Source organism: Sus scrofa, chromosome 13, assembly GCF_054392235.1.
Source record: "Sus scrofa isolate SSC_HxYL_T2T_F1_AM1 chromosome 13, Sscrofa_HxYL_maternal_Yorkshire_Landrace_v2.0, whole genome shotgun sequence".
In the NCBI taxonomy this organism is placed as follows: Eukaryota; Metazoa; Chordata; class Mammalia; order Artiodactyla; family Suidae; genus Sus; species Sus scrofa.
In genome coordinates, this window is record NC_139395.1 from 207,911,549 (window position 1) to 207,925,441 (window position 13,893).

Consider the following 13,893-nt stretch of genomic DNA (forward strand, 5'->3'; position numbering starts at 1 on the left):
AAAAATGGTAACGGCAAGACAGTTCTCCTGAGAGAAAGGGCTCCATAGTGAAGAATCATTTTATTTTCATGTTTTAGATGATACACCTCCTGAAGACTCTGATCCTCTGGCCTTTCCAGAATTAGAACAGCAGCTGCAGGTAAGGATGGTTCTAGAGTCTTTCTTCTTTCCTCCTTAGTTTCACAAAATACAGTGAGTGGAAAAGTGGCCTGATTGGGAAAGACTGACTTGGAGACAGAGTGGGGAAGCTTTCATGTCATCCAGGTTGGCATTTCTAGAGTTTCAAGGTCATGAAGCCTTCAGATAACATTCTCTGTCTGTTTATATCTGGCTATTATATGAGAATATCTAGGACTTAGGGTATAAATGGGCTGCTACTTCTAAGGAGTTCTGGACCCTGGGGATGGGATAGGTCCCTGCTCTTCTTGGCTGTGGATGTTTCTGGGCCATTGTAATTTTGCCCATTTTGGATGAGTGATTTAGTGATACACTGCAGAGACACTTATCACATATGGCAAGACTTCAGAATAATCTTCCTTTCTCTACTTCACCCCCACCTACCCTCTCCCTAGGTCTCTGACAACTTTTAATAGAATGTTGTTATTATTGTTATTATTGTTTTAATTGGCCACACCTGACGCATACGGAAGTTCCTGGGCCAGGGATTGAATCTGCACTGCAGCTGCAGCAAAGCCAGATCCTTTAGCCCACTGTGCTGGGCCCAGGATTGAACCCACACCTCTGAAGCAACCTGAGCCACTGCAGTCATTTTCTTTACTGAGCCATAGAAGGAACCTCCCTAGAATGTAATTATTTTAAGTAAAGCCTTCTGCACACTGGGAGTTCCTGTTGTGGCACAGTAGAAAAGACTCTGACCAGTATCCATGAGGATGCAGGTTTGATTCCTGGCCTCTCTCATTGGGTCAGAGGTCAGGGGTCAGGGGTCCGGCATTGCCATGAAGGTCAAAGACGCAGCTCAGATCTCACATTGCTGTACATTGCTGTGGCTGTGGTGTAGTCTGGCAGCTGTAGCTCTGATTCAACCCTTATTTCGGGAACTTCCAGATGCTGCGTGTGTGGCCCTAAAACAAACAAACATAAACCTTCTGCATACTGTCTGGTTTAACCCATGAAAAATATTTTGTGTGGAAAGTTTATGGATGGTCTATCAAAAATATCCCATTTTAATATACCAGAATTATTGGAAAGGACCTAATTTATGATACTTGAATTTTTTTTTAGATGGTGTATAGTGGTTCCAGAAAGGTGGCTTTAGGAAGATGTTCTGCCTAGAATACCTGGATGCTGCCTTGGGTCAGACATTCACCTGAGCGCTTCCCTTTGCAGTCACATTAGACACATCTAATAGGGGTCTTCAGTCTTGTGCGCAGATGATTGCTTAGTTGAAGCGTTTTTTGTTTTTTGTTTTTTGTTTTTGTCTTTTCTAGGGCCGCTTCTCATGGCATGTGGAGGTTCCCAGGCTAGGGGTCCAATCGGAGCTGTAGCCGTCGGCCTACACCAGAGCCAAAGCAATGGGGGATCCCAGCCTTGGGTAGATGAAAATCTACCCAAAACAACTCAAGTTGTTTCGGACCTTTTGGAAGAACCCTCCTCTCACCTCTGCAGTCTTGAGCATCATCCAGCCTTTCAACAAAAAGCCTGGCACAGAGCAATATCAGTAATGAAGAGATGACTGAAGCCTGTCCAGGAGGTGGGAGGGTTATACTGATGACGATAAAGCTGTCAAAAGACAGCATGGTCTTAAATTTCTTTTGCAGCTGGAGTTCTTCTGTGGTACAATGGGTTAAAGATCTGGCACCGTCACTGCAGTGGCTCAGGTTGCTCCTGTGGTGAGGGTTAGATCCCTGGTCCAGGAACTTCCACATTTCATGAGCAAAAAAAAAAAAAAATGTCTTCTGGGAGTTCCCACCATGACTCAGGGGCAACAAGCCTGACTAGTATCCATGAGGACGCTGGTTTGATCCCTGGCCTCGCTCAGTGGGTTAAGGATCTGGCATTGCCATGAGCTGTTGTCAGAGATACAGCTTGGATCTGGTGTTGCTGTGGCTGTGGTATAGGCTGGTGGCTGCAGCTCTTATTTGACCCCCAGCCTGGGAACTTCCAAATGCCGTGGGTTTGGCCCTAAAAAAAAAAAAAATATTATGGATCATTAATTCTACTTTTTGGTATTGACGTGTTTTTTTTTTTTTTTCCCCTTTGGGAACATGAATGGGCCGCCCTGGTTAGTGGGTCATTCTTCACAGGATTCAGAGCACCCCTGGCCATTATCCAAATAATTTTTCTGTTAAAGTCTTACAAGATCCATTTGACTTTTAGAACTTTATTTCCATGTGACATATGTTAGACATTAAGTCTATCTAATTATTTTTATCCAATGAGACTATGTCTCTTCATTGAGTCAGGCAGCTGAGAGGCTGATTTCTGGCTCACTTTCCACCTTAAAATATAGTTTTTTTGTTTGTTTGTTTGTTTTTTGCCTGTTCACAAACAGAGAGAACATTTCCAGCACCACGACTAAAAGTATTTAAGTAAGTGCTTGTTTGTTGGGTGGAGATATGATTGAGTCTGTTACAAACATTTAGCAGTGGTCAAGCCATTTGGTTAGGGTTGCCTCTGTCTAAGGTTGTTGTTGGTTACCTTTATTCTACACTCCAGGGCATGAGAACCTAAAAAACAAGACAGCAGAGATTGAGAGGGGAAAGATGACACAGAAAGCTACATCTACAACAGATTAGTTCCTGTCATGGCTCAGCAGTAACGATCTCAACTAGTGTCCATGAGGATTCAGGTTCGATCCCTGGCCTTGCTCAGTGGGTTAAAGACCTGGTGTCGCCGAGACTGTGGTGTAGGCCAGCAGCCGCAACTCGATTTGGCCCCTAGCCTGGGGACATCCATATGTCTCAGGTGCGGCCCTATAAAGGAAAAAAATAAAAATAAAAAATAAAAACAGATTCTTGTTTCCATGCTTTGGGTAGGCATATACATTTTAGCTGTTCTGCAGAAGTCTCTGTATTGAAAGCAATGAAAATGCTTTATGTATGAAAGGAACTATCCATTCCATGGAGCAATCTGTTTTGACACTAACAATGTGTGCTTTTATCACTAATAATGGCTCTTGGAATTTTCCTGAAAATCCCTCTACAGAAGAATAAAAGTAAAAGAATAAATAAAAGGTATATGAAGTGCCTGGTGGCTGTCACTATTTGCTTGAGGACAAACTGGCTCTTACTTATCTCTACTAGAGCCTTATAAACTTGTCTTTGAGGGAGTTCCCATTGTAGCTAAGTGGTGATGAACCCAACTAGTATCCACAAGGACTCGAGTTCGATCCCTGGCCTCTCTCAGTGGGTTAAGGATCTGGCGTTGCCGTGAGCTGCAGTGTAAGCTTTGGATGCAGCTTGGATCTGACATTGCTGTGGCTGTGGCGTAGGCCGGTGGCTACAGGTCTGATTCAACTCCTAGCCTGGGAACTTCCATATGTTGAGGGTATGGCCCTAAAGAGACAAAACAAAACAAAAACAAACTTGCCTTTGAAAAATAATTGATGGCAGGTGATTATTGCCATCCCGACTCTGCACATACTGAGGTTCAGATCCTACCCACACACACTGAGTACTGAGTACTAGGCAAGGGGTGCTTCCCTGCCAATGATCTCATTTGATCCTTGCAACAACTGTGGATGCTATTATGTCTCTGCTTTAGGGATAAGAAACATGAGGTCCAATTGTGGTCTACACACAGTCGCTAATTCACACTAGATCTCTGATTCTGAGTCTAGGTTTCCTTCATTCCTTTACAACTTTGGTGGAACCTATGGGCTGCTTAAATTATGTTGCTAGGTGGAGAGTTTTTGGTTTCTCATTTGCAGCGTTGCCATAATATGGTGATAGAACAGCCTTGTAAAATCTGTTCTGTCATATCCATTACACATCTCTCATAGTTTGTAAAATGCAACTATAAAGTACCTATTTGGTAGACACTCTATCACCAATTTGACCCGCAAGATTTTTCTCTCGCTTTGCCAAGAATGTGGACATGTTTGAGCATGTAATTCGTGGTGCTTCTATTTTCAAAGAAGCCAAAAAAAGCCTTGGGCGAGAATAACAGTGACAAACATTTCTCTTGATGTCTCTATTAATGCAAAATGTTAGGCAAGAAACCTTGGGGTCAGGTAGGTGTTAAAATGAACATCTCTTTATAGGCCTCAGCCCAGGGACAGGTGGTAGGTTGGTTCTATTTTGTGTGGCTTCCTTTCTTAGAACTTGGTTTCTAAATTCTCTGTGTCCATTAGGGGCAATATTTTGGTAGAGCTTATTTAGACCATGCAGTCAAAAGAAGGGAGGTCCAGTTTTATGTCCACTTGTAAGAATGAATGAAAAATCATCACTTTTATTTAGGCATCAATTTCCTTCTTTTTTTTAAATTTTTTTTTGTGGCTTAGCCCTCTGCATATGGAAGTCCCTGGGTCTGGATTGAACCAGAGCCACAGCAGTGACAATGCTGAATCCTTAATCACTAGGCCACCAGGGAACTCCAGTTTCTTTCTATTTGAAAAAGAGGCAGTGGAGTTCCCTGGTAGCTCAGCAGGTTAAGGATCTGGCATTGTCACTTCTGTGGCATGGGTTTGATCCCTGGCCTGGGAACTGCCACACGCTATGGTCATAAAAAGGGAAAAGTAAAAGAAAAAGAGGTAATGACTGACCTCCCTCTCTATTCTGAAGGATACAACTTTCCTTTAATTATCCCAGGGTCTAGGACCAACGCTGTATTAAAATTTAACTACATGTTAAATTTGGAGGTTTTTGTTTGACTTATAGATGATTCGAAGCTAAGCTTTGTGGTCTTAGGTAACCCAGATCAGGAGTTCCCGTTGTATTGCAGTGGTTAACAAATCCAACTAGGAACCATGAGGTTGTGGGTTTGATCCCTGGCCTTGCTCAGTGGGTTAAGGATCCAGCGTTGCTGTGAGCTGTGGTGTGGGCTGGCAGCTGTAGCTCTGATTAGACCCCTAGCCTGGGAACCTCCACATGCCACGAGTGCGGCCCTAAAAAGACAAAAGACAAAAAACCAAAACAAACAAACAAACAAAAGTAACCCAGATGGAAGAATATGTTTTTTTAATCAGGTGGAGAACATGCTAACGACTGGACTGTAATAAACTTGCCAAGGGAGTGACAATGACTGGGGCAGGGACAGTGCCATTAGGTTAGATTGATTTTGGATCTCAGCTCTACACTGACTAGTTTTGTGATTTGGGGCACATGTTTTTTTTTGTTTGTTTGTTTTTTGCTTTTTAGGGCTGCAACCGCAGCATATGGAAGTTCCCAGGCTAGGGGTCTAATTGGAGCTACAGCTGCCAGCCTACACCACAGCCTACACCACAGCCACTTGGGATCCGACCCATGAAAACTACCTATACCACAGCTCACAGAAACACCAGATCCTTAACCCACTGAGTGAGGCCAGGGATCGAACCCACATCCTCATGGATCCTAGTTGGGTTCATTAACCACTGTGCCATGAAGGGAACTCCCAGAGCTTGTGGTTTCCTTCTACTAAACCTCACTTTTCTGATCTGCGAATCAGAGATAATATCTCACACATTTGTTGTGTGAATTCATTGTGATAAAGAATAGATCTAGCACAGTGCTTGGCAAAACCATTGCTCAGTTAATGTTTATTTCCTTCTCTAGTGAAATTGTTTATTTTTTGGACACCCTTAGGCATATGGGGTTTCAGGGCCAGAGATCAGATCCATGCTTCAGTTGCCACCTACGCCACAACTGTGGCAATGCCGGATCCTTAACCCACTGTGCCAGGCTGGGGATTGAACCTTCGCCTTAGTGGTCCCAGGACACCACCCATCCTGTTGTGCCACAGCCGGAACCTCGAAATCGTTTATTGAATGAAATATTGAAGTGCTAGTATCTCTGAAATGAGAGCAGCATCTCTTTGGATTTTTGAGTTAGAAGCAGAAGTGTTGATGTCCTCTTCTTCTCTTTGAGCTTAAGGTGCTTGGAAAACCACATGCCTTTTTTTTTTTTTTTTTTTTTGAACCAAATTGAGCAATCGTTTCAATCCCTCCTAAAGTTCTTGCATCTAATCTGAGGACAGTGACAGGTGTCTCCATGGTACACATTGAACTTGCTTTTTTCTCAGACAGAGTTTGGTAAGTCCAGAAACTGATGTCACCTCCACAAATAAACAGTTTGGTAGCTTCAGTTGTGTACTATAGTATCTTGTTATCCCAGCAGTCTCTCCAGAAACTTCTTTTAGGTCTTGCATCAGTGTATCACTTGATATCTGGGAAATAAGAAAGTTAGAAAACGGAGGAGTCTTAGCATTTCAGGATTCTGTGGCACTGGTCTTGAACATCCAGATACACAGTTAGGAAACAGCCCCATAGAAAACACTGAAAAAATGTATGCAGTTTTCTCTCTCACACACACTTGTTAAAAAGAAGTATCTTACAGTTGTTTTTTGGCAGCTATGATCACATGGAAAACATATATTGATAACTTGAAACTTTACAGTGGCACCTCCACTTTTTTTTTCTTGAGAAGCTCAGTTCATTAGAATATGCATTTTTAGAAGTTATTTGAGACATTCTTGAGTTATCTCTCCCTTTAATATTGCTTTCCCCACCCCCCCGGGGCATTTGGAAGTTCCGGGGCCAGGGATCAAACCCGAGCCACAGCAGTGTCAATGCCAGGTCATTAACCCACTGAGTCTCCAGGGAACTCCTAATTATTGCTTACGTCGATAGAAATGATTTAAATATCCTTCATTCCATTATTATATAATGTATAAGATGTGCAGTATAATTATTACTAGTCCTGACTTTGACCATAATGTAGATACTATAGAAATGTCAGTTCTTAAAATATTTTAAAAATATTTACAATTCGGAAATAACAGAGTTTTCAAATGTAGCAGTTAGTCCCGACTGTGTTTTTTTTTTTTTTCCATTTAGTTTTTTTTTTAAAAAAAACATTATGCTTGTTCATTTGGTGACTTTAAAATGCAACATAAATTTAAACCAGACACCCTGATTCCCTCTCCCCCCAAATAAAGATAACACTGAGAATCAAGGAATAAATACAAAGTTTGCTCAGCAACCCGTAGAATATTTAGCTTCTTAAATATATCTTCTGTGTGGGAAGCTGGGAGAGGAAAATTAAATTCTTACATTTTTGAAGTGGATGGGGCCAGTAGTATTTGAAGAAGCCAAGTAGAAAACGGAAACGCTTAAGCTGGCTTTGCCCCTCGTGGATAGATACTTGGCTGGGTCCTTTCCCACGGGGCCCTTTCCAGAGGACAGAGTCCATTCTGGGAGGAGCTTGCTATAAACCGATGGCCTGGGCAGAGAGGAGTGGGGATGGCGTGGCTCAAGCTGGCATTCTTGGAACAGGAGCTTGTGGTTTCTCTCTTACTTCATCTTGTTAAATCCGTCCTGATGATTGGGATGGATACCAGAGATAGTAGTGGCTCACTCGCACTGCCTGGTAATTTAAAGCCCTTGCAAGCGCCATCCCAGGCAGCAGCAGGATGGGGTGGGGGGATGGAGGAAAGGGGGGTGAGGAGGAAGTTCCTCCTCCTGGGCTCTGACCTCATCCAAACCCCAATCTGTGTCTTGGGAAAATGTCTTTCACAGCTGGCTTGAGACACGGTTAAGGGAATGTCTTAGTTTAACCCTCTTAGAACCGGCTGTGTTGTGAATAGACCAGATACCGTGGCATCGAGTATATATGAAAAGCTGTTTCTGTGATCCTACTGAGTTTGTGCTCTAGTGCCTACAGACTTCTTTCACCTTTTCATTTTCAAATAAAATATCTTTGGATTCCTTTTCTTCGGAATTCAGTATTACATTCTTTAAGCAAGAGTGTGTGCTGATGCATCCAAATCGTGGGAGGATGTGGGGTAATTGCAGAGAAAATAACTAGGAAACTTTCTCTTCCTGAAGTGAAAGGAAATTCACTATCAATGTAGAATTTCTTTATTGCTGGCCCATTCCCAGCACAGGATTATAAGTATGAAAATCTCTTGGATGAGAATAGTCAAAATCAAGCAATGAGAATTGAAATAAAAATAAAAGTGTTACAGATAAACAAAAAGGATTTGTTGTATAGCACAGAGAAATATATTCAATACTTTATAATGACCCATCATGGAAAAAAGTCTGAAAAAGAGCACATATATGTATACATATTATCAAATCACTTTGCTGTACACCTGAAACTAACACAATATTGTAAATCAGCTACATTGACATAACAGTATCAATTTTTTATTCTGAGACGTTAATAGATGTTTTTTCAACTGGTTATGGAGGCATTCTTTTAAGTTATTTTTTAGTTTTTAATGTGTGAACACATGTTGCATAGTATCTTAAATCCATGTACTGCTGATTAATTCATGAGTGCCAGTGTTTTAAATGTCACATGATGTAAGCCTACTAGTAGCTCCATTTTTAAAGCGGAAACCTAACTCTTGTGCTGGAATTTTAGGAATCTGTTTCCTCAAACACTTCATTCAGTGAACTGTTGGTTACACAGTGTCTCCATTTTGAGGGTTGATAAGAAGGTAAGAGACAGCCTTGGTGAGGATCTTATGGTACTTCACCCACACACACACACACACACACACACATTATATTATCAAACAAGGAGAGTGCGTTATGTTACACAGGACGCATCCTTCCTTACTCTGTAGTTATACATTGTCTATCAGGTATAAAACTCAAATATTTTAATACTCTTATTCACCAGAAGTGCTGTTGAGATGACAACATTATGTGTTTGAAAAATTCTTTGATGAGTTTCCTGAGCTGGGGTAAACAGCCAATGATGTCAAATGCCTTCTAAGGACAGTGAATCCTGCTGACCAGAGGGCACGTTGATCTGTCCAGCAATGTTTGGGGTTAGTGGCAAATGGCTTCAAATTATAAAAGGGTGAGAAATGTTAAGTTCCTTGGGGAGAAATCTGAGAAGGACAGAAAGGTAGGGTGTGAATGCAGGGAGTCCTGGTAGCAGTGCTTAGAAGATAGGCTGGAGGCAGCAGAAGGATCCAGCGATAATTTTTTTTTTTTTGCATCAATTTAAAGAATTTTTTTTTTTAAATTTATTGGGTAAGTATAGTTGATTTACAATGTTGTGTTAGTTTGGGGTGTACAGAAAAGTGAGTCAGTTATATATATGCATATATCCATTCTTTTTCAGATTCTTTTCCCCTATAGGTTATTACAGAGTATTGAGTGGAGTTCCCTGTGCCATGCAGTGGGTTTTTGTTAGTTACCTATTTTATACACAGTAGTGTGTATATGTTAATCTCAAAGTTCTAATTTATTCCTTCCCTCCACTTTTACCCTTTGGTCACCACAAGTTTGATTTTGAGATCTGTGAATCTGTTACTGTTTTATAAATAAGTTCACTTGCAACATATTTTCTTAGATTCCACATATAAGGGACGTCATATGATACTGGTCTTTCTCTGCCTGACTTACTTCACTTAGTATAATAATCTCTAGGTCCATCCATGTTGCTGCAAATGGCACTATTTCATTCTTTTTTATGGCTGAGTAATATTCAATTGTATATATGTACCATATCTTCTTTATTCAGTCCTCTGTCAATGATGTTTAGTTTGCTTCCTTGTAAATGGGGCTACAACTAACATTGGGGTGCCTGTATCTTTTTGAACTATGGTTTTCTCCACATATAGCATTCACTTTTCTTTATTGTAGTAAAAACACATGGCATAAATGTTCTCATCATAATCAATTTTAAGTGTACCATTAAGCAGTGTTTAGCATATTTATACTGTTGTGCAATCAATCTCCAGAACTTTTTCATCCTGCAGAGATGAACTTCTATCCCCATTAAACAGCAACTCCTCATTTATCCCACACCCCCATAGTCCCTGGCAACTGAGATAACTTTACAGTGTTGTGGAGGATTGTGCAATATAACTTCCCTCCTTGCTCAAGCAAATCTCTGTTGCTCTTTAATGCTTTCATGCAAAGTGGGAGAACTTGTAGTGGTTCTAAGTTACATGTCAGGCTGGGATGAAGACAGGACTGGTAGGAACCGGAGGCTGAAGTGACACCTGACATCCTTTCGCTTCCTGAAACACTTGAACACTAAGTATTTTTGACTTGTTCTTTTTTAGCTGGCACTACTTCTTAATTGTGGGCAATGGTGAAAATATTGTGATGATCATCTGCCGAGAGCATAAGAGGATAGTGAATATAGCCTGAACTACTCCCTACTCTCATGTCTCCTTAGCATGCTCATGTGACCTGCACGTAAGACCATCTTCAAATTTGCCATAATTGGAAACTCCCAATAAAATAAGAAGTCACAAGAACATTTCCTCCTTAATAAAAAGCATTGCAGGGTGGCAAGCCAAGAGGGGAGAAGAGGCTTCTCTCTTCTTAAGAAAATTATCTTGGTAATTTTCAAGATAATTGGTAAAGTATAGGAGCAAAAGGCATTTCTCCCTTTTCATCTATATCCTCTTAGGCAGGCAAACATGGAGACCTAGAATCTTTTGCCAGTCACACAGGTGACTGTGCTGAATTTGTGGTTCAGGTACCTCCATGTGGCAAGTTATGGGTTGACCTGAGTGTAGTTTATGAGTGTTCATAAGAACAGGAAATAGAATGTGTCGAGTCGTAGAGCTTTCCAGTATGCAAATCCTTTAACAGGGCATGGATGATTTAATAGCAGCTTGGCTAGGGTGCCAGAGGAAATTGTTTTCATTCTCCTTACTGTTACACCTGGTAATTTGCCAGTGTAACAGGTGAAAATTGATGAAGGAGTGGTGATTTCTAGGGCTGGAAGAGCCAGGAGTTCTGAATGCCTTTGGCAATGGCTTTATCTCATGCGATGAGTTTATACTGTCATACTCCTGGGCAGGACTTTTCAATTTATTTCACTACAGAAAGGACTAATGTTCTCAAAGTGTTTCCAACAGGCTGAGTTTATGCTGTGAATGTGTTTGTGAGTCAGTAGGGAAAGATGCTACATAATATAAACATTAGTAGATTTTCCATGGGTTAGAACACAACAGATGTTCCACATAAAGGTAAATTTCATCCACATTTATTGCAAATTTTACTTCCTTTAGAATATCTCTGGGCACCAAAAAAAAAAAAAACAACTCAATTGGGAGAACATTAGACTGAAGAAGATCTCTACTCAGAGGCTTTGTGATAAATAGAAAGGGTCATCTTATTTATCAATCAGATTATATAGAATTTCGTAGAACATTCTAGAATTTCGTTTGCATCTTCGGTGGGGCCACTAAACATGACATGCAAAGAAATCTGTGTTCTTGAAGTATATAATTAGAGGTGCAAGTAGTAAGAAATTCATTAGTTTTCATTCACTCATGAAATTGTGATTATGGCCTTGTCAGACACATAGTTTACATGTATAGACTATCATGAAAAAAGGATGAGACTGAAGAGCCTATTTAACAATTAAGTCATATTTCCCAGGGATTATGTAACACTTTTCTATAAATAATTGAAAAGGGTGATAAAAAAGCTCTTTAAAAGACTGTTAACTAGTGTTTCTCAAAGTCATGCTTTTAATAACTTGTTGCTAATTAGAACTTAGAATTACAAACCTGGGGATAAATAGTTCTTTATTTTATTTTTAAATTTTTTGTCTTTTTGCTTTTTCTAGGGCTGCTCCTGATGCAAGGAGGTTCCCAGGCTAGGGGTCCAATCAGAGCTGTAGCCACTGGCCTATGCCAGAACCACAGCAACTCAGGATCCCAGCCGTGTCTGCAACCTACATCACAGCTCACGGCAACGTTGGATCCTTAACCCACTGAGCAAGGCCAGGGATCGAACCCACTACCCCATGGTTCCTAGTCGGATTTATTAACTACTGCACCACGATGGGAACTCCGATAGCTAGTTCTTTAACAACTCCTGGAAACAGGATTTTCAGCATGTTATGGTTAGAAAGGCTTGCATGCTGCCTTTGTTTCCCTTACAGATGGGAGAAAAGCAAAGATAGGAATCCTTGTTTTCTTTGGCCGCACACGTTATAAGCATCATTTTATATGGGTTTCCTATGGTTCATTAATCCTTGCAAGCATTATTTCCAGAACAGGTGGGATGCAGTTTTCAGAAGAGAGCCTTTCTCCTTGTCCTACTTCAGTCCCTAACATGAGGTTATGCCTCTGGGCTACAGGAATAGAAAGCAAGGGATGATTGAAACAGACAACTGAGGAAATTCCCGTCTTGGCTCAGTGGTTAACGAATCCGACTAGAAACCATGAGGTTTCAGGGTTCGATTCCTGGCCTTGCTCAGTAGGTTAAGGATCCGGCGTTGCTGTGAGCTGTGGTGTAGGTTGCAGACGCGACTCGGATCCCGCATTGCTGTGGCTCTGGCATAGGACCGTGGCTACAGCTCTGATTGGATCCCCTAGCCTGGGAACCTCCATACGCCTCGGGAGAGGCCCAAGAAATGGCAAAAAGACCAAAAAAAAAAAAAATGAAAAGAAAGAAAGAAACACACAACTGAAATATATCCCCAGCACTAATTCTCTAAGGCTGAATTTAAGATTTCTGGAGGAAAGTACAGAATTAGGAGGTGACTTATTGTCACTGCAGTGTATGGCAGGTAACTGACCTGTCTCATGGCTCTGACTTGGGCCCCGGCGAGTAACACTGGAAAATGGATATGGGGGGGACCAGACTCCTTCTCTTCCGCTGGCCCAGTAGAGGCAGCAAAACCCTGCCCAGGGTTGACGGACAGGGCTCGTCTCCTGCAAAACATCTTCCTCTAAAGAACATCAGTAGGGCACAGTGGTTAGTCATCTATTACGAGGCAAGGAAATGGACTGATTTCTTCCTTTTGTTGTTTGTGAAGCCTCTGCCGCCTTGTCACGACTCCATGGAATCCATGCAGGTGTTCAAGCAGCACTGCCAAATAGCGGAAGAATACCGTGAGGTTAAAAAGGAAATCGCCCTGCTTGAGGAAAGAAAGTAAGTGCTGTTGCCTTGATCGCTCTGAACACGGGCTGCTGGTCCCGGAAGGGAGGGGACAGAAGGGGAGAGGGGGAGGGGAGGGGGGTTAGGCCCTGGGGGAAGGGGCAGGCTGAGCATGGGGGCAAGAGGGAGAGAGACAGGAGGGGACATGGGCTGACATTCTGTGGTTCAGAGGTTACAGCTAGGTCACGTTCGATTCTAGAAATGATCCAAAAGTAACTGCCGGATAACACGCTTTGCAGAGCCATGAGAGGGACAGCAGGAGTGCTTCCTCCTCGAAAGTTAATTTTTTAATAAGCATTTTTTTTTTTTTTAAGTTCAGGGAATTACAAAGCCCACCAAGAGCCGAGTGATGTTCCCATGAATGTCCCCAAAGACCCCCCCCCAAGCACTTTATCTTGGGGTGAATTTTCATTAATACTTCAAAGGTGGAGTACCCAGATCAAGCAAAGAAGCCCCCGGGTGGCTCTTTGGGATAATGTCAGTGTATTAGCTGAGTAACTGCATTTTATAGCCACCTAAGTCCTGTGAGTTATTTATTTATTTATTTATTTTATTTACTTATTTATTTATTTATGTCTTTTTAGGGCCCCACCCATGGCATATGGAGGTTCCCAGGCTAAGGGTCGAATGGGAGTTACCAGCCTACACGGCAGCCACAGCAACTCGGCATCTGAGCCATGTCTGTGACCTACACCACAGCTCACGGCAGCACTGGATCCTTCACCCACTGAGCAAGGCCAGGGAGCACACCCAAGTGCTCATGGATACCAGTCGGGTTCATTACCACTGAGCCATGTCAGGAACTGCCACTAGTCGGGTTCTTCATCTGCTGAGCCACAACGGGAACTCCCTAAAACAATGTT

General features: G+C 41.9%; 1 protein-coding gene across 4 annotated transcripts in view; it reads left to right on the forward strand.

The window, feature by feature from the left end:
- MAP3K7CL (MAP3K7 C-terminal like) overlaps nt 1-13,893 on the forward strand; it is a 45,921-nt gene that overhangs the window by 17,447 nt on the left and 14,581 nt on the right. For all 4 annotated transcript variants that reach the window (XM_084991910.1, XM_084991907.1, XM_084991909.1 and 1 more), the window contains 2 exons: nt 78-139; nt 12,909-13,024. In XM_084991910.1, the coding sequence (XP_084848036.1) occupies nt 78-139; nt 12,909-13,024 (178 nt within the window). The remainder of the gene's footprint in view (nt 1-77; nt 140-12,908; nt 13,025-13,893) is intronic.